This window comes from Desmodus rotundus, chromosome 9, assembly GCF_022682495.2.
Source record: "Desmodus rotundus isolate HL8 chromosome 9, HLdesRot8A.1, whole genome shotgun sequence".
NCBI classification, from domain to species: Eukaryota; Metazoa; Chordata; class Mammalia; order Chiroptera; family Phyllostomidae; genus Desmodus; species Desmodus rotundus.
The window spans coordinates 73,193,039-73,213,500 of NC_071395.1; the positions used below are offsets into that span (position 1 = coordinate 73,193,039).

A 20,462-nucleotide genomic window follows, 5' to 3' on the forward strand; every position below is an offset into this window, starting at 1 on the left:
CTTGGGATCTAGCTTAGATTCCATGATATGCCATTGGCAACATGATTGAATATCTTACCCTCTGAACTCCCATCATACCCCTCTGGCTCACCCCCACATCTGCCCTTCTCCCACTCCTCCACTCTCACTCCCACCTGAGTAACAAGGGCAGGAGCTGCCAGTATGAATCACACAGTGACTCTCACACGGGCCCCTACAATGCCTGGGAGGCAGAAATCTCCCACTCAACAATGGCCATTTCCATATTTTACCTTCCCCAGGCCTCTAACGCTGCAACCCTCACACTCTAACTATAGAACTGAGTTCCCACTTCACAGGAAAAATGTGAAGCCCTCAAATGGAAATCCATCAGCTTCCCACAGTCAAACCTATGTGTCTATGGGCCACCTTCTCTCTGCCAGGTCTTCATCTGCCCTTCTGTTAAAGTAGGAGGTGTTCCCCAACTCCTTCAAGGCCAGTCTTTCTCCTATTGCCTTCCTCTTGATAAAGGAAGACCATTAATTAGCCCTTCTTCTTGTATTTTTTATCATCATTATCAACACATATTCAAACTTAGGCCTTTTCCTTCTTCAGTGCAAACAAGCACACACATCCACAACCATACCCACAAACGCCTCTCTTCTCAGTCCCACATTCCATTCTGCTTTACTTCTTTTTCCTTCTTCACTACCAAAATCTTTGAAAAACGTGTTTGTATTTGTAGTCTCATTTTTACCTCTGTCTTCACATTTAATCTATCCAACGTGGATTGACTTCATTACCTCACTAAACTGTTCCTGCTGAGGACACTCATGACTTCCCTATCACAAATCCAAAGGGCAACTGTCAGTCCTTATTGTACTTGACCTCCCAGCAGCAATGGCCCCTGGTGACCATATGCTCCATGAAATCCTCTGCTCCCCTAGGTTCCATGACACTACACTGCCTTGGTGTTCTTCCCCTCTCCCATTGTGCTCCTACTCAGGCATTGATGCTGACTTCCCTTGTCTAGGCAACATCTGGAAGGGTGCGTTCCCCAAGGTTTGACATGCAAACTTTTCTTTCCATGTGAATTTTGAGATCAGTTTGACCATTTATGCAAATATGCAGCTGTGATTTTGATATGGATTGAGTTGAATCTATAGATCAGTTTGGAAAGCATGACTGTCTTAGCAGCCAGTATTAAGCCTTTCAATCCATGAACATGGAAGGTCTTACCATTTATTTATTTTGATTTAATTTCTTCAACTATGTTTTGTAGTTTTCAGTACACAAGTCTTGCTCTTGTTTTGTTAGATTTATTCCCAAGTATTTTATACTTCTTCATGCTTTTGTATATGGTGTTGTTTTCTTAACTACAATTTTGGATTATTTATTGCTAATATGTAGTACAATTTATTTTTTTATGTTTAACCTTTATCCTGAAAGCTTGCTAATGAGTTTATTAGTTCTAATATCTATTTTTTGTGGATTCCTTAGGATTTGGAAAATATAGTTGTGTAAGGTACAAATGGAGAAAATTTTACTTTTTCCTTTATAATATGGAAGACTTTCATTTCATTCTCTTGTCTACTGACTGTGGATAGAGCCTCCAGTATAATATTGAATAGATTTGGAAAGAGTGGAGAGTTTGGTCTTGCTCCTGTTCTTAGGGCAAAAGCATTCTTTCTTTCAGCATTAAGTGTAATATGAGTTGTGGGTTTTTCATAGCTGTTTGTTATCAGGCTGAGCTAGTTTCCTTGTATTCCAAATTTGTTGAGTGTTGTTAATGTGAAATGGTGTTTAATTGTGTCAACTGCTTTTCCTATGTCTTTTGAGATGATCATGAAATTTTTATCAATATTTCTATTAACATGATGTCCTGCACTGATCAGTTTTCCTAGGTTAAACCAACTTTGCATTCCTGGTATAAGCACCACTTGGTCATGCTTTACCATTCTTTTTATATGGTTTTATTATTTTGTTGAGGATTTTCACAAGAAATTTTGGTCTGTAGTTTTTTTAATACCTTATGATGATGTTGCTTGTCTTTGTTTTTTTAAAACACTTTTTGTTATTTATGCTTTTACAGTTTTCCCAATTTTTTCCCTTTGTCCCTTGCCCCTTACCCACCCATTCCCACAGTCAACCCCCACACCATTGTCCATGGGTCATTCATATGTTCTTTGTCTAATCCCTTCAGCTTCTTTTTACTAGTCCCCACCTCTCCACTCTCCTCCTATAGCTGTCAATCTGTTCCATGTATCCATGCCTCTGATTCTAGTTTGCTCATTAGTTTATTTTGTTCATTAGATTCCAATGATAAGTGAGATCACATGCTATTTGCCTTTCATTGACTGGCTTATTTCATGTAACATATTAGTCTCCAGTTCCATCCATGCTGTCTCAAAGCGTAAGAAGTCCTTCTTTTTTGCTGCTGCATAGTATTCTAATTTTGTGTACATATACCACAGCTTTTAAAAAACATTTTTTATTGTTGTTCAATTATAGTTGTTCCCATTTTCCCCCATTACTCCCCCTGGCCTGCCCACATGCCCTCTCCTATATTCAATCCTCCCCCTTGTTGTCTTTGTCCATGTGTACCACAGCTATTTTATCCACTCATCACTGACGGGCACTTAGGCTGTTTCCAGATCTTGGCTATTGTAAATAATGTTGCTATGAACATAGGGGTGCATACATTCTTTTGAATTGGTATTATGAGATTGTTTGCCTATATTCCCAGAAGTGGAACTGCTGGGTCAAAATGCAGTTTCATTTTTAATTTTTTTAGGAAACTCCATACTGTTTTCTAGAGTGGTTACATCGGTCTGCATTCCCACGAAGAGTGCACTAAGGTTCCATTTTCTAAACATCCTTGCCAGCACTTGGTGTTTGTTGATTTGTTAATGATAGCCATTTTGGCAGGTGATATCTCATTGTGGTTTTGATTTGCATCTCTCTGATGGCTAGTGATGTGAGCAGTTTTGCATATGTCCATGGGCCATTTGTATGTCTTCCTTGGAGAGGTGTCTATTCAGGATCCTTTGCCATTTTTTAATTGGATTTTTTGTTTTCCTGGTGCTGAGTCATATGGGTTCTTCATAAATTTTGGAGATTTAAACCCTTGTCCTATGTACCATTGGCAAATATGTTGTCCCATACTGTGGGTTCTTTTTTTATTTTGCTGCTGGCTTCTTTAGCTGTGCATAAGTTTTTAAATTTGATGCAGTCCTATTTGTTTATTTCTTTATTTTTGTTTCCCTTGCCCTAGGAGATATATCAGCAAGAATACTTCTAGGAAAGACATCTGAAATTTTACTGACTATGTTTTCCTCTAGGATTTTTATGGTATTGCAACTTATATTTGTCTTTTATTCATTTTGAGTTTTTCTAGTGTATGGTATAAGTTGGTGGTCTTGTGTCTGCTTTTTATGTCAAGGTAATGCTGCCATCATAGAATGAGTTGGCAAGTATTTTCTATTTTTTTTCTTTTTGCAGAGCTTTAGAATCTTGGTATTAATTCTTATTTAAAGGTTTGGTGGAGCCACCTGGGTCTGGGCTTTTCTTTGTAGGAAGGTTATGTTTACTGATTCAATGTCTTGACATGTTATAGGTTTGTTTAGATTTCTTAAATGATCTCCAGTCAGTTTTGGTAGTTTATGTTTTTGTAGAAAGTGGTCAATTTCATTTAGGTTATCTATTTTTTTGGCTTAACATATTTCACAATACCTCCTTAAAGTTATTTTAAATTTTAATTAAAAATATATTTTACTGATTATGCTATTATAGTTGTCCCATTTCTTTCTCCCCTTTTTTCCCCTCTGCCCTGTACCCTGCCCTCCCCCATCATTCACCAACCTTAGTTCATGTCCATGGGTCCTACATATGAGTTCTTTGGCTTCTCATTTCCCATACTATTCTTAACCTCCCCGTCTATTTTGTACCTACCATTTATGCTTCTTATTCCTTGTTCCTTTCCCTCCATTCTCCCCACTGATAACCCTCTATGTGATCTCTATTTCTGTGAATCTGTTCTGTTCTAGTTGTTTGCTTAGTTCATTTTTCTTTTTGTTTTTGTTTTTTTAGGTTCAGTCATGATAGTTCTGAGTTTGTAGTCATTTCACTGTTCATATTTTTGATCTTCTTTTTCTTAGATAAGTCCCTTTAACATTTCATATAATAAGGGCTTGGTGATGATGAACTCCTTTAACTTGACCTTATCTAGGGAGCACTTTGTCTGCCCTTCCATTGTAAATGATACCGTTGCTGGATAGAGTCATCTTGGATGTAGGTCCTTGCCTTTCATGACTTCAAATACTTCTTTCTAGCCCCTTCTTGCCTGCAAGGTTTCTTCTGAGAAATCAGCTGAGTCTTATGGGCACTCCTTTGTAGGTAACTGTCTCTTTTTCTCTTGCTGCTTTTAAGATTCTCTCCTTCTCTTTAATCTTAGATAATTTAATTATGGTGTGCCTTGGTGTGTTCTTCCTTGGGTCCAACTTCTTTGGGACTCTCTGAGCTTCCTGGACTTCCTGGAAGTCTATTTCCTTCACCAGATTGGGGGAGTTCTCCTTTATTATGTTTTCAATTTGTTGCTCTTCCTCTTCTCCTGGCACCTGTACGATTTGGATGTTGGAAAGTTTAAAGTTGTCCTAGAGGTTCCTAAGCCTCTCCTCATTTTTATGAATTCTTGTTTCTTCATTCTGTTCTGGTTGACTGTTTCTTTCTTCCTTCTGGTCCAAACCATTGATTTGAGTCCTGGTTTCCTTTCCATCACTGTTAGTTTCCTGTACATTTTCCTTTATCTCACTTTGTATAGCCTTCACTTTTTTCTCTAATTTGTGACTAAATTCAACCAAGTCTGTGAGCATCCTGATTACTAGTTTTGAACTGTGCATCTGATAGGTCGGCTATCTCTTCATCGCTTAGTTGTATTTTTCTGGAGCTTTGATCTGTTCTTTCATTTGGGCCATTTTTTTTTTTTTTTTTTTTTTTTGGTCTGGGAGCACCTGTTACATAGTAAGGGGTGGAGCCTTAGGTGTTCACCAGGGCGGGGCAACCCATGTAGCTGTGTTGTGACGCTGTACGTGGGGGAGGGGACTGAGAGGGAACAATGCCTCTTGCTCCACTCTCTGCCAGTTTTCAGTCACTTCCCCTGCGACCCACAAACAAATTGGGCCTTTCTGGTGCTGTTTCCTGGATGAGTTGGTTTGTGTATGTTCTAGGACCCAGTAGGTCTCTCCAATGAACTCTCCCGTGAGGCTGGGAGTTTCTCCCACTGCTGCCTCAATCCCCACAGGCGTTTTCAGTCAGAGGCTTCGAGGCTTTATTTCCCAGTACTGTAACCCTGGGTTGCACAGTCTATCTCGCTCCCCAGTTGTTCCACCTGGTTTATCTGCATGTGAATGTGGGACCACCCAGTCTGCAAGCCACTGCCTCTCCCAGTCTGCCAGCTGCCGCCTTGCCCACCCTGCTCCTCCAGCTGCTGCCTTGCTGTGAGTCCTCTCTACCCCAGCTGCCCATCTTCACCCCTCCTACCGGTTTGAATGAATGTTTCTTCTTTAACTCCTTGGTTGTCAGACTTCCATACAGTTTGATTTTCTGTCAGTTCTGGTTGTTTTTTGTTTTTAAATTTGTTGTTGTCCTTCTTTTGGATGTGTGAGGAGGCAGAGTGTGTCTACCTATGCCTCCATCTTGGCCGGAAGTTGAAAACCTCCTTTCCTTTCTTTTTTTTCTGCCCCTTTCTTAAGCTTTTTAATTTGATACCTTCCCATTTATTTTTCCTGTGTTTCCCTTGCCCTAGGAGATATATTGGCAATAATAATCTTTCAAAATAGTATTTTTAAAGAATAATTTTAGTTTTTCAGCAAATTTTGGGCAGAAACACAGGGAGTTAATATATATTCCTGCCCCTAGACACACAGCTTCCCCCATTACCAACATTAGGCATCAGAGCAGGGCATTTATTGCAGTCAGTGAGCCCACACTGCCACACCATAACCACTCAAAGTTCATAGTTTACATCAGGGTTCACGTTGCTGTTTTATAATCTATGGCTTCTGACAGATATAAAATGACACGTACCCACCATTACACTGTCACACAGAATAGTCACTGTGCTCTGTCTGTCCATCCTTACCGTCCCCGAGCCTGGCAGTCACAGATCTTTTTACTGTCTTCATATGTTTGCTTTTTGAAGAATTCCACGTCGTTGGGGTCATTATAATATGTAGCCTTTCAGATTGTGGTTTTTCACCTAGTAATGTGTATTTATGTTTTTTTCATGTCTTTTTATAGCTTTGTGGCTCATTTCCTCCCCCAGTAAATAATATTCCTTTATATGGATGTACCACAATTTATTTATATGCTCACCTACTGAAGGACACCTTGGCTGTTCTCCAGATTTGGCAATTATAAGTAAAGGTGCTATAAAAATCCATATACAGGATTTAGTGTGGACATAGGCTTTCAACCCACTTGAGTAAATAATGAAAAACACAAGTGATGGATAACATGGTAACGATGTGTTTAGTTTTGTAGAAATCTGCAATGAGGCCGCATCACTTTGCATTCCCACCCACAATGTCTGAGAGTTTCTGTTGCTCAACACTCTTTAAGCTTTTGGTGTTGTCTTGTTCTAGATTTTGGCCATTCTAATGGGTGTGTAGTTTTACCTTTTATCTTCTTTTTAAAATCTAGGCATTATATCTATACAAGTCCCTCTAAGCACTGATTCAGCTGCATAAAATAAGTATCAGTGTGTTGCATTTTTATTTTCATTTATCTCAAAGTTTTGAAATTTCTGCTGTGATTTTATCATTGACCTATTGATTATTTAGGCATATGTTGTTTCATTTCAGTGAGTGTGTGAATTTCCTAGATTTCCCTCTGTTATTGATTTCCAAATTCATTACATTATATTCAGAGAATAGAATTTATATGGTTTTCATTTTGTTAAATTTGTTGAGGTCTGGTTCATGGGGCACCTTATTTTTGCATAGAGCTTTATTTGATACCCATTCGATAATTCCCCTTGGATACCTCAAAGGCACTAGGAATAAACATGCACAAAATCCCACTCATGACATCCCACCCTCCACCCACTCCTCTTCCACTATTTCCCATCTCATTGAAGGAGCCACCATCCCATGCATTTCTGTGGCCTGAACCTAAGGTCATCTTCTATGTCTCCATCTTCCTTTCTTTGTGATTCCAATCTACTACTCAATCTGGCTTATTTTACTTTATTTTTGATCTCTTCAATTCCTTCACCTCTTTCAATTTCCATGGCCAACACTGTAGTTCAAGATAATACCATCACAGGCAGAAGCTATTTTAATTTCTCTTAGTTTAATCTCTCATAATATTAATAGGAACAACTGAAACTTTCCTATGAACTGGTTTCTAAACCTCTACTTTTGCTTTCCACATTCAGTTTTAATATTGCAGTATATTTCTACTGTGAAAATGTACTGACCTGTTGATTATAAACACATTGCATTAGGAAAAAATGCCCAGATTCCAACAGGGCCTTCATTAGATTGTCTGGCTGCATGACCTCTGTAGCTCCTGTTGCTCCTTCACTCTCCACCCTCCAGCCTCACTGGCCAGCTTTCAAATCCATGACAGCCCTTCCTCCCTCCAGCACAGGGCCTTTGAACTTTCTTCCCTCCAGCCTCACTTAGGTAAATACTCTGTATCTTCAGATATCCTTCGATATTCGCTTTCTTAAGGTCATTTTCACCCAAGGCCCTTATCTGGGCCTGTAATTACACATGTGTTTGTGTGGTTAATGGCAATCACCTGCAAGCTCTGTGAAGATGGAATCCTGTCTGCGTTTGTTCACTGTAGTGGACATGGCCCCTGGCACAGTGCATGGCCAGAGAGGGGCTCAGTGAATGTTTGTTGAATACAAACACCACACCTCTATCCTAATCACAACTTCTCTCTTTATCTCCTGTCCATCCCTGTTTCAGAACAGAACCAGGGCCAGACTCACCTCAGGGTCTTCAGGTGGCAGTTATGAGATATCAGGGCCTCACAGAGACTCTGTATTGCAGAGCAGCTCAGGAAGTCTCCACTCAGGTCCAGCTCCTGCAGGCTCCCATCAACATTGAAAATCGAGAAGAAAATCTGCCACCAGGCATCTGTAAACAGGCTCAAGCTGGACCTGTGGGTGACAGAGAACCAGAAGAGATGAGACCAGTGTGGGGGGTATATGTGCACAGCCCTGCACAACACAGCGGGGTTCAGATCCTCTGAGTGCCAGGGTGCAGTGGGCAGGGCTACCGCTAGGGCTGGTCAGCCTCCCCAACTACCCCTCTGCTCCCACCACCCTGGGCTAAGTGCCCCTCTTCCGTGTGGTTTCTCATTGTATGGCCCTTGCCATTCTGTACTGCAGTGTTCACTTGGTGGGTCTGTTCCTGCCTCAGTCTGGAAGTTTCTTGTGGGCAGGGGCAGACATAATTCATCCTTTTGATCTGCAGTGCCCAGCATAGGACCGGGCACAAAGCTTGTCTTCCTCTCTTTAAGCAGGTGGGCAGTGTTTCTTCCTGTGGTACAGATGTTGTGAAGTCCCAGTTCCCAGAAAAGAAAGCAGTTGGTGGGAGGAGGGAACTGATTCTGGAAGCTGTGTTTTCAAGATAACATTGCAGGACAGCTTGGTGGGGGGCAGCTGAGAGGTTGCAGGGATTGAGCAAAAAGGAAAATGGACTATAAACAGTAGTGTGTGATTTTTGGGGGGAGGTGTAAGGGAACTAACTGGTAATAGAAAATACAGTAAAGATTAAATAAAAAAAGGTGATTTTGTGGTCGGATGTTGTATCTGACTACATATGCTGCTGTCCAGCTTCAGTGGGACCCTGTCCCCTCTCAGGATAGCAAGACACAGAGAGGGTGTCCAGGAGAGAGATGGCAAAGGGGACTGTCTCAAAAGAGGACATTTGCAGGATGTGGGGAGAGGATGATGGGCCTCATCTGGGACTTTTAGTGCAGACTGCCTTGTATGACTTCCACCAATTTAAATTACACATTTTCACACACTATTTAAGTGATTTTATCTAGTACCAAGGCACAATGACTCAGACTCTATTTCACATTGCAAACTGACATCCCTCTTTTCTTGCCAACTATCTCCACCTTGACATCCCAGTAGCATCCTGACCTCCATTCATTCCCCCTCCCCCTCCCAGGCCTGCAGAGCCAAGCAGAGGTGAGGAGCAGAGGCTCTGGAGCCAGCTGTCCACACATGAATTCCACTGGTCTGTGCCTCATCAGTCTCCTTGCTGCCAGGGGACAAGAGGACCTGCTGCAGAGGGTTCCGTGAGGATGTGAAAGGGCTATAGAGACTTTCACAAATCTCAGTGTGGTTGTAACATTCACAGCTCTAAGATGTATACGTGCTTCAAGGTACCAAAACACTTACTATTCCAAAGTTTAATTATTTTTAATATTTATTGTATTTCATTACATTAAGTTTTAGTTCTCTTACATGCCCTCCACCCCCTAAGCAATCTAATTATTTGTTTTTTTAAACATTTATTCAGTTTTGGGAAAGCTGAATAATACATTTTTAAACTTTTTGTTTTTTGAACGCTTGCCAACTTTAATCTTTAATCAGAGACTAAAAGAAAAAATTAAAAATTTCCTATTAAAATGCACAGTGCTTAATTACAAACCAAACACTTGAGCTGCTCATCCTTCCTATCTCCTATTGGTCCTTGTCTCCCTCCCACAGCCTTGGGCCAATCTCTGTCATTTTCTCCTGGACTTCTTGCATGTTGACAGTATCCTTGCTATTCTCTCTGTCTTGCCTGGCTGACTCAGTGTCTTTAAAATACCCCTGCCCACAGCAGCTGCAGCCTCTGAAACTCCCATGGGAGTCGCTCCAGACTCCAGGGGCCACCATCCACTGCAAACTCTCTTCTTCGTCTTATGCCCATGACTCTTCTTGCTACTCACATGGCCTCTGCCTCTGTGTCTGCCCAGGACATTTCCAAGGCCACCACCACTTGCAACACCTGTACCCAGGTCCTTTAAAGACTAGTTCGCCCTTGTAACCATAACAACTAGAAATAACCCAAGTACCTGAGGGTAGATAATGGTCAGACAGTTGAGGCACTTTCCCTATGGAACACCATGTGCTCATTCGCATGGTATTGTACCAGGCTACTTCATAACATGAGAAGAGTGTCTTGATATAAAAATAAAGAAATAACACTGACTGTAAAGTATAACATACAACATGGCAATGGAACACCCAAGTCCTACATTTCCTCCTTGGAGTCTCTGTTCTTTCGTGGTGCACTTTTGTGATCCCTCCCTTTCTAGGGCCAGCATCCTGCCTCATCTGTGCTTGTCTTGTCATAGTCTTTTTACTCTATTCTGGTTACTGGATGGATGTCTGTCTTCTCTCCCAGACTCGAGTTCCTTGAGACATGTATATGTTTTATTAATCTGTGATCCATGGGGCCTGCCATAAAATCAGTTCTTAATACACATTTATGAAATGAGTCTATAGGGGAAAGAGTTACCTCAAAGTACTAAAGGATCAATACTGCCACCAAGGTGGGGAACTGGATGTGGAAGTTAACGGTGTTGCTGGGCTTGGAGAGTGATGGAAGGGAGCCACTTGGTCATACTCAGGTAGGGTTTCAGGGGAGTCACTGGCGCAATAGTGAATCATTGCACAACCAATGTTTGTGCAGAGAAAGATAGAGACTTTCTTTGGAGACACACATTCTGAAGTGATGGTGTAGAACTCATGGCCAATATCATAGTCAACAACCATCAAGGCTGTACCTGAAGCAGCTGAGTGAGCAGCCTGGAGGGAAGCATGTCAAGAGGGAGAAGCAGAGGCAGGTGGGCTGGGTGGGTGGGAGCTGACATGAGCATGGGGGTGGATGTGCACCAGGAGTGAAGGTGGCCATCGTGACAGAGACAAGAGGAGAAGCAGCAGTACAAGGCAGGGCCACAGCAGGCTGCCCAGAATCATGTAGGGAAGGTCACATATTCAGACACTGCTGCACAGGGTCCTAGGTAGACAGAGAATCAGAGTTAGATTTGATCATTAGAGGTCCCTGGTGACCCCAGTCCTTTAGCCACAGGGGCCAGGCCAGTGAGAGTTCCTCCAGGGCCCAGGACAGTGGGAACAACAGAGGAGCTGGGGGGGAGGGGAAGCACTCACAGAATGACACCTGAAGGCCTTCGTGCTTGTGTCTGTGGTCCACCCTCATTCAGTTGAAGCCACCTCACGAGCTGGCTGAATTTAATGCAGAAAGTGAACACCAGGAGCTCCATGTCAGTTTGGACACATATCCTCATTCCAGAGAATCCGGACATCGCTTTTGTCAGAAAACTTTCATCCTGAATCTCATAAAAACAGTGGAGCAAGTGCCAACAATATGGCTCTAGATTCTGCTGTGCGAGGTTGACCTCTCTCTTGGCCAAATGCAGCAGCATGTGATGCCTCTCCCAAGACAGCTGGCATTTGAATATGTTCTCCATTTCTCTCATCCCCTGCTCACTCAAAAGGCCAAATAGGAAACATGTGGTTGGGTCCCCAAACACGTCATCCATCTCATATTCCTCTGTCAACTCTCTCATGCTTCTGACGCTTATTAACTCCTTATCTCCTAAAGCACAAGACATTGCTGCAAAGAACTCCTGGAAACACAGGTGAATGAAGCTGTAGCTCAGAGAGGTGGGGTGCTTCTGAAGAACACCCATCTTTAAGAGAGTGGAGGTAATGTCCTCATCTAACCCATGTTTTCTGAGGTCCTCTGGGTTGAACATGGTTTTTCCTTGCCTGGTGCCCTTAGCAGCCAGAGAGCAGAAGTCCCACAGCTTAGTCCCGAGGGACTGAGCTTGGAGAATGTGGAAAAAGTAGTGCAGACAGAGGGTGGTGGTTGTCTGGCAGGTCAGTGAGAGTTCTTGCCCCTGATCCATCTGCTGCTTCAGGCAAGTGCAGACCAGCCAGGATACCAAGGGCATAACACACATGGTCAAGAGAGCTGGGCTTGATTTGACTGAGCTAAAGGCTCTAATTGCTTGGCTTTCATCTGTGAAGTAAGTGTAGAAATAGTCCCTCCTGGCTGACTCAGAGAATCCCAGGACCTCCACCCAGCGTGGCTGATTTAAAGAAGGAATGAGCTTCCCCAGAGCTGTGATCCGAGCTGTGATGAGCAGGGAAGCCCCAGGAAGTAAGGTTTTCTTCAGCAGACTGCCCAGCAGCACGTGCACCTGTTGCTGCTCGATCCAGTGCAGATGGAGCTCATAACTCTGCTCCTTCAAGTCCCATTTTGGTTCATCCAAGTTGTCAAGAATGAAGAGCAGCTGCTTTGGCTGAGACAGGATCTGTCCAATGGGGGCCGCAGGGCCAGCCCAGTCTTTTGAGATGAGCTCAGGGAGACTCATTGTCCTGGACTGGGCCAGCTCTCTGCAGTTGAAGTAGAAGACATGCTGGAAGCGGTCCCTGTACAGCCCGCCTTCCTCCCAGGCTCTCCTCACCTGGCGGGCCAGGGTTGACTTCCCAATTCCAGCGACCCCATGCAGTACAACTGTGAGAGGCTCTTCCTGGGTACCTGGGCCTGGGTCAAATAGGTCTCCAACATCAATCAAATGTTTTTGATCATCCATAACCTCATGTTTTCTCATCCAGAGTGGAAAATCATAGCCTCTGGGTTTAGATCTGTGTAGAAGTAGCAGCTGTGTGAATTTTTGTTGGAAATCCTCATTTTTCCATGACTGTGTGGGGCTGGGACTCTCTTTCTTTTGCTTCTGGAATTTTTCTGTTAATTCTAAGTGAGGGAGGGAAAGATAGAACATAAAGATATAGAATACATTTGTTTATCTGTTTTTCCACCTATTTGTTCAAGAACTGTTTTCTGCACCCACATGCTATACCCTGTGCTGGCTGCTGATACTGCTACATTGTTGCTAGGTCAGTGGGGAGAAACACGGGCTTTGGAGAGAAGATCCCAGCTCAGATCTCTTGACTTGACCAAATTATTTTCCCTGTGTGACATTCCTTCATTCTGGAAATATTAAACAAGGGCTTACACTGCCAGGCCCTGATCCATCAGGCTTGGCATAAAGGGTAAACAAAACAGATACAACTCTTTGCTCTCATTAATTCCGTGACCTGAGCTCTTTGCCCCACTGAGCGTCTGTTTTTTCATCTGTAAACTGTAAGTGGTCATGGTGGCGTGAAGGGGCTAATGGAGGGTGTAGCAGATACTGTTGGTTCCTGACAGCAGCGCCACCTCACCCTCCATAGAGGCACAGGCCAAGGATATTCTTACACAAGCACCCGTGGTTGTCTGTCTGAGGGCTCTCTCTCAGGCAAAGAGTGTGACAGGCTAGAACCCCTGGGGAGTTAATGCTCCAGGAGGGGCGCTCGACCAGTGACAGATGGCAGTTCCTTGGTCCCCAGGAGACGCCACTCCAAGGTGTGCTCTACACTGTCTCCTGAAGATGCCCAGTGCATCGAACCTCAGATGCTCACCGGGGTAGGTGCTCTGTCATGCAGGCTTCATTGGTTTCCCCGCTCCCTGACTCACTTCGCTCTCCTAATGGTGCTTCCAGGGAATCATTTATTGAATAAGCCACTTCTCCTCTAAATAGTGTCAGGTCTGCCTCTGTGGGAAAACACCTGGACAGTCAGGAAAGTGGTTGGTGACTGTAGGGAGCTGAGCACTGAGCATGTGTCAGGGATTGTCCCCTGGAAGGACCTCAAACTCATATCTTAGTCAGATTCTAGGTGGAGTCACTGTTACTGCCCCTTCCCTTCTTCCCTTCAGAAGAGTTTGAGTGCCTCCCACTTCTCCCCTTAGGTGAGTGTTTGAGATGATGCAGGTGCTTCACCTGGGATCCTGACACCCAGTTCATCTTGGGAAACTTGCTGGACATCCAGAGTATGTGGGGTCAATTTCACCTTCAGCTGAGGGAGACTAGGGTATCGGGGCCACCACACCTGTGGATCATGATGTACAGATCCGCTTTATTGTCTCCTGGGAGAACCTGTCTGGCCTTGTGAGGGTCTTCCCAGGCATCAGTACCACTGCTCTGGTCATGGCCATGGCCCACCCTGCCCTGAATCCTGTGTCTGACTGAGGGGCCAGGAGAGTGCTTGGTCTTCTTGGTGCCATGTTCTCCAAAATATCCTGGTTAATGGATCTGTTAGCATGGCAAATACCAAAATCCTCTTGGTTCAGGAAAACTTTCAAAACTCTTCCTCTACCACCAATACCTTTAATAAGTTACACATTCATTTATGTTTCTGACCAGGAGTTTGCAAACTCAGGCCAAGACTAGATGGGCACCTGTTGTACACCCTGTGACCTAAGAATCATTTTAAATTTTTAAATAATTGAAAAAGTCAAAGAAGAATAATATTTCATGATGTGCAAGTTATATAAAATTCCCACTCTGCAAAGAGAGGTGGACATCTAGGTACATGAAACTCCTAGGTCCTGATACAGATTCCACCCCAAGAGGACTTCACTTGTCACATTATAATAAAATTGTCCAAAATCAAAGACAAAGGGAATCTAAAAGCGGCAAGAGCAGAATGGCTCATTGCGCACAAGGGCAACCCTGTAAGGCTGTGAGCAGGTTTTTCAGCAGAAACTGCACAGGTCTGGGAAGAGTGGATGATACACTCAAAGTGCTGAAAGAAAATAGCTGTCAGTGAAGAATAATTTAGCCAGCAAAGGTTCAGTAATGAAGGACAGATCAAGGCTTTCCAGATAAACAGAAGCTGAGGGAGTTCATTGCCACTGTAGCTAACTTCCAAGAAATGCAGAAAGGAGCTCTCCAAGCTGAACGAAAGGATGCTAATTGGTATCATGAAAACATATGAAAGTATAAATCTCACTGGAAAAGGTAAATATATACTCAAATTCAGAATAGGTGATACTGTAATGATGGTGTGTAAATAACTCTAGCAGAATGGTTAAAGGAGAAAAGTATCAGCAAAGCTGGAAGCGTGCAGTGTGGGGTAGGGGCTGTCAGGCTGGAGCAATTCCTGGGAGCTGGAGGCACTGGCAGCAGGACAGTGATGGTGGCCTTGGGAAGTCTTTGGGGAATGCTGCGCGTCATTGGGGGATGAAGATCAGGCACCTGACTTGGGCAGTGTGACAGCTTCCGGGACAATGTGAGAATGTGTGTGCCGTTGACCCTGTCCCTTCAGACACTTCAGATTTTATGCTCCTTTCTACAAGTGAAGCATTTCACTTATAGCTCCTTTCTACAAGGAGCATTTTATACTCCTTTCCCAGATCAGAGTTCTCTGCTGAGATATGAGTGAGTTTTGAGAATTTAGGGGAATCCTTGCTGCTTTGTAACTTCAGAGGTGTCATGAGCTAAAAAGTTCACCTTTTGAGGAGTTCTGTTTTGCCAGTCCTATCTCCTAATGGACCACCAAATGTAGACTCTATGAAAGATGACAGAAGGCCCTGGTATTGCTCAGTGGATTGAGTGCCAGCCTACAAACCAAAAGGTTGCTGGTTCAATTCCAAGTCAGGGCACATGACTCAGTTGTGGCCAAGGTCTTCAGTTGGTGTCGTGCAAGATGCAACCGATCGATGATTCTCAAATCAACATTTCTCTCCTTCTCTCTCTTCCTCCTTTCCCCTCTCTCAAAATAAATATATAAATATAACTTTAAAGAAAGATTATAGAAGTCAGAAATTGTCATCATAGCCACATGGGACTGAATTGCCCAACAGGACCTGGAACTCAACATGAAGAAGAACCAGCACATGTGGCTGTTGAATGACTCCAGGATGGTGGCAGGTGAGGAACATGGGCAGCAGGACAGGCTATGGCTGTCCAACTACAAGGAGAGGAAGAACAGCCTGAAGAAAGGCACCCTCATGAAGAAAGTGAAGGACATACTAGGCCACTGAACCGAGAGGAAGACAGAATGTGCGACGCATCCCTGACACAGCACAGATGCTGGTTACCCCGCCAACAGAGGCAGTGCTAACTGCATCTACGGCCTCAACATCCCAGACTTTGTCAAGTTTGCCTATGTGACTATGAAGGTAGTGACTGCTGGCATGGCAGGTACTATGGGCTGCTTCCCCTCCAACTATGTCCTGGATGAGGTGGGCAAGTTGGCCGCCAAGTCCCCCAGCTTCCTGAGCCCAGGTCAGGGCTTGCCCAAGCCATGGCCGGGGTACCTACATCCTTCATGTGATCCAGAAATTGTACACTTTCAGTTTGGTCCCTGAGAAGCTACCCTTTGAGAAAGGAGAGATGGTGGAGGTTACACATGGTACCTGGCTGGGTAAGTTTCACTGCCTGGCCTGCATGGGTCTCAGTCTACTGTCTGTCAAATCAGAGGGGGTATGATCTCAACACTGGAATGTTCCTGAAAGATCATTTCTAGGCCTCCTGGCCCCACCACCTCATCCTGGCTTCTCTGTCCTTCTTATGCAGCTTCCTGGCCTAGGTCCTCCTGCAGTTACAGGCTCACCTGGGTGCACACCCACTGGCTGCTGTGGAGTCCCACCTGGGCCTCTCATGCCAACTAAGCAAGACTCTTTCCAGCTCTGTCCATCTATCAGGCAAGAGTTTCAAGTTCCTTCTAAGTCCTGGAGGGGTGCCAGGACTCCAGGTCATAGCATTTCAGCACCGTGGTGGAGGGGAACCCCGTGAGAAAGGTCCGCTTGGAACTAGAGGGGTAGAGGAATGGGGGGAGACTGGGCTGTGGGAAGGGGGTAACCAGGTTGAGGCTGGCGAGCAGGGTGGGCAGGAGCTGGGGCACTGACACTGGGGTCCTCCAAGCAGGAAGAACCAGGAAGCAGAGACCCTGATCACTGAGAGAGGTCAGGAGGGACCAGAGCACCCACTGCAGCCTGCCCCAGCCTCTCATGCAGAAGGACGCCCAGACCCTGCTGGGCACAGGTCCTGACCTGGCTCCAGGAAGTTTGCATCTGTGTCCCAGCTCTGCCTCTCCTTCCCCATGTAACTCACGATTCTTCTCTGTGCCTCAGCTCCCCCCACAGGAGGCTAAATCCTCTGCCACCCATGGCTGCTAATAGTGGTAACATCCTCAGCGGCAGCAACAGTAGCAGCAGAACAAGTTATGGGGCACTAACTAGGAATAGACTTTGTGCTAGATGTCTAACATGGATTCTCTCTTTGACCCTCCCACAGCCCAGGAGGCAGGCTCTTACTAGCTCATTTTATAGATAGGGGACAGATGCAGAGAGCAGAGAAGCGACTTGTCCCCTGTGGTGGTGCGGGGACCGGAACCTGCTTCTCGCCGACTCCCTTCTGTGCTTATAGCACAAGGCCAGGCAAGTTCTTGCTTGAGAGGCAGTGTGAAACCCACATCCTCCCTGCAGGTGCCTTCTGAGTGTCAGCCTCTGGTCTCTCTGAGTCCTCTGAGCTCTCCCTCCCTGGTGCTGTGTCAACCACATGGTTTCTGGAAAAGCCCTTGGCAGAAGTGTAGTCCAGTAAGGCCCTTCTGCTCCAGGAAGCCTCTTAGCTCCAGTTTAGCCTGAGCCTGGATTTGCGTCTCTGACAAGGAAGTCCTCAGCCACTGTTCAGAGGAAGGTCTGGCAGGGGGTCTGTGCTGGGGGCAGGAGATGGACAGCATGCAGAGAGCGCTTTGTCTACTCACCTGACTCCAAGGCTGCCTCTTTCTGGACTCGGGCACCCAGCTCACTCAGGCCCATCTGCTCCCAGGTCTGCAGGGCCAGGTCCCAGGCCTGCTGCTCCCCGTATTGAGCCACCAGGCGAGAGGCCACCTCCATGCTCTCCACCTTCTCCGGTTGAGTTGTGGTCACACCTGGAGGTTGCTTGCGGAGATCCTGGTCAGGTAGCCTGAGCTGGAACTCCTTCAGCTGCTCCTTGGTCATTAACTCTAAGTTCCTGCCCAGCCACTTATGGACACTATTGGCCATCTCTCTTCCTCAGAGCTGGTCCACAGCACTGACCTTGGCTGCTGCACTGGTCATCACAATCTAGGCTTGTTGGGCCTTGGAGAGATTCACTATGGAGGGGGTGCAGTGAGGGCATCAGATAGGCAGGGAATAGCGCTCATCCTTGGGCCCAACCACCTCCCAGTGCATGACTCCCACATGGGTCCTTATCGTCACCTGCTAAACTGCTGTTAAGCATTCAGAACCCACTTGGTAAGCCCCAGGGCATCTGCCAGTGGATGGTGTTGGGGGACAGCAGGTGAAGGGGAGAGGCAGGGAAAGGCACTGGAAGGAAGAGTACAGAGGGGCTGGGGGACACTGGGAGGGGTCCGGTTACTGAGCTGCTGGGTCTGGGCTCAGGGCAGTCAGGAGAGTGCAGGGGAGACGTGGGGGATGGGATGTTCAGGATACTCACTGTTCTGTGCTCCTCAGTCTTCCCTCTCCCGGACCTGGAGTCCTGGAAGCAGCCTTGTGCTGTGATGCTGACAGGAGGGGGGTGGGGGGAAAGGGGAGCACAGGGTGGGCTTTTAGAGCCCAGGGTTGGGCTCAAAGCTGCACTTTCAAATCTCTTTAGACTCTTCCTGGGCCTGGTTCACCAACCAGAAAGAACACTCTCACAACTGAACAAGGAAACCTCACAGGGGTGTGGCCAGGCGAGGGGAGGGGCCAGCAGAGCCCCAGGCAGAGCAGGAACCCAGAGCCCGACCCCCAGACAGGCTACGCTGAGGTCTGGATAGGGGCAGAAGTTCGATTGGGCCGCTGTGCTGGGTGCAGGCCCAGTAACCTGGAGGGACCCGCATCTGCACATGCGCACCCTGCCCATCCGTCATCCAAAGCCTGCCCACAGAGCCAGGGCTGAGGCTCTTCGGGAAGCTGGGCATGGGGCCATCCCTGCCACACTGCAGGGGCCACTGAGATTGTGCTCTGTCCAGGGGCCCTCTGCCTTGGGGCTGCTCAGCACTCAAGTAGTAAACATCCGCCTGAAAGGGGAACAGCCCCTGCCTCATTGCCTGTGGGAAGCTTTCTGCTTGTTTAGTAGAATTGGCAGAGCTGTGCACTCCAGATGGAGAAGTGACATCATCTAACTGATTCCCTGTGTGTAGCAGTTTCTGGGAAATGCCTTGAACTGACCTGAGCTGGAGAAGCCCAGGCAGAAGGAGTTTTAGCTCATTGCTCACCTGGGCATAGACCCCCTGGGTGGCTGATTCATTTCTCTGAGCCTCAGTTTGCTCACTTATTAAATGGGATATAATAGGTTTGCCAAGAGGCTCAAATGAAGCAAAAGATATTAGTAACCTTTAAAATTTTTATACAATGTTATTTTTTTAATGGCCAACAAGCACACTGGAGGACTTTCAACAACCAGACCTGCCAGGAGTGACAAGTGCTGCCCTAGAGGTGGGCTGAGCAGTGGGATCTGAACCCTTCATGGAGTGCCCTGAGACCCCGTGTGGTGGGAGGTGAGGCCTGTAGGAGGGGTGTGATACTGTTTTATTTCCTCCTGACGCTAGCTAATGCTGACCCCAGCTGTCTGGACACCAGCTGGGTGTCCTAGGGCTCAGTTTCACTCTGATAATACTCGGAGTCAGTGCAGGCCCCACTGGTTTAAGGGCCCAGTCCCTCAGGACTGCTCCCCACTGCAGATTTCAGGTCACCCACCTTTCGGTACAAGTTGGCAACAAATTCAGAGGCCTCAATCACCCCCTGTCAGGTAATTTGCTTGAATGACACAGAACTCAGAAAAACACTTTACTTATGGGTTTATTAGAAAGGTAGGACTCAGGAAGAGCCTCCTGGAAGAAGTGCACAGGGCAAGGTGTAGAGAATTTTATGGAGGTTTCATTACTAGGCATGATGAAGTCAGTGGCCTTGGTGACAGAGTTAATCTCCAGCCCCTGCCCCTGTAGGTCCTGCCTTGGTCTTTCTGGTGACCAGGCTCCATTCTGAGGCTACCTAGAGGCCCTCACTCCTCTCACTAGTGTACAAAGGACTCTTATCACTCCAGAGACCCCAAGGGTGAGAGTAGCTGTGTGTGGAATTCGGGACAAAAACCAAAGATTTATTTTTTGTTACATCATAAGGGTGCTACCAGAACTCTGGGTGGAGACCCCAGGTCATGGAGGTCGAGGTCACACATAGAAAGGCTGGTAGAGCAGAACAGCTGCAGAGAAATGTGTTTGATCTGTAGGAATGAGCATGGGAACTCTAGTACCCAAAACTCTCAGCTATGGATTTTGACTAATTCACCAACTTCGGTATGGCCATAAGGCAGTGAATGGAAATGTGGAAACCCAGAGAAGCAAGGGGACTTGCTCTGCTTACACATCAGGTCAGTGGCTACACTCAGGCTGGAATCTAGGTCTCTGGATACAGAGGCCAGGATTTGTTGTCTTCCAGTCCTAGGTCAACAGGGATTTGAGAAAGGCATATGGGATTTGGAGTCAGAAAGCCCAGCTCAGCCTTTAGCAATTCTGTAATCACGGACAAATCACTAAACTTGCTGAGTCTCTGTCTGCAACTGTAAATGGGGAGGACAAGCCCATTTCAAGGTTATAAAACCACATAATGCTC

The 20,462-nt window shown here is 45.9% G+C and overlaps 1 protein-coding gene and 1 pseudogene across 3 annotated transcripts in view; one reads left to right on the forward strand and one right to left on the reverse strand.

Annotated features, from left to right (window-relative positions):
• Positions 1 to 18,872, reverse strand: part of NLRP1 (NLR family pyrin domain containing 1) — a 57,466-nt gene extending 38,594 nt beyond the window's left edge. For 2 of the 3 annotated variants that reach the window (XM_045198898.3, XM_045198897.3), the window contains exons 1-4: positions 18,307 to 18,872; positions 17,591 to 17,962; positions 11,144 to 12,755; positions 7,958 to 8,128 (exon numbers count right to left, since the gene is read on the reverse strand). In XM_045198898.3, coding sequence (XP_045054833.2) covers positions 7,958 to 8,128; positions 11,144 to 12,755; positions 17,591 to 17,873 — 2,066 coding nt within the window. In that variant the 5' untranslated portion in view covers positions 17,874 to 17,962; positions 18,307 to 18,872. The remainder of the gene's footprint in view (positions 1 to 7,957; positions 8,129 to 11,143; positions 12,756 to 17,590; positions 17,963 to 18,306) is intronic. The other variant, XM_071219308.1, reaches the window with a different exon arrangement.
• LOC112308726 (cytoplasmic protein NCK2 pseudogene) lies at positions 13,807 to 17,323 on the forward strand (annotated as a pseudogene).
• Positions 18,873 to 20,462: the final 1,590 nt, after the last annotated feature.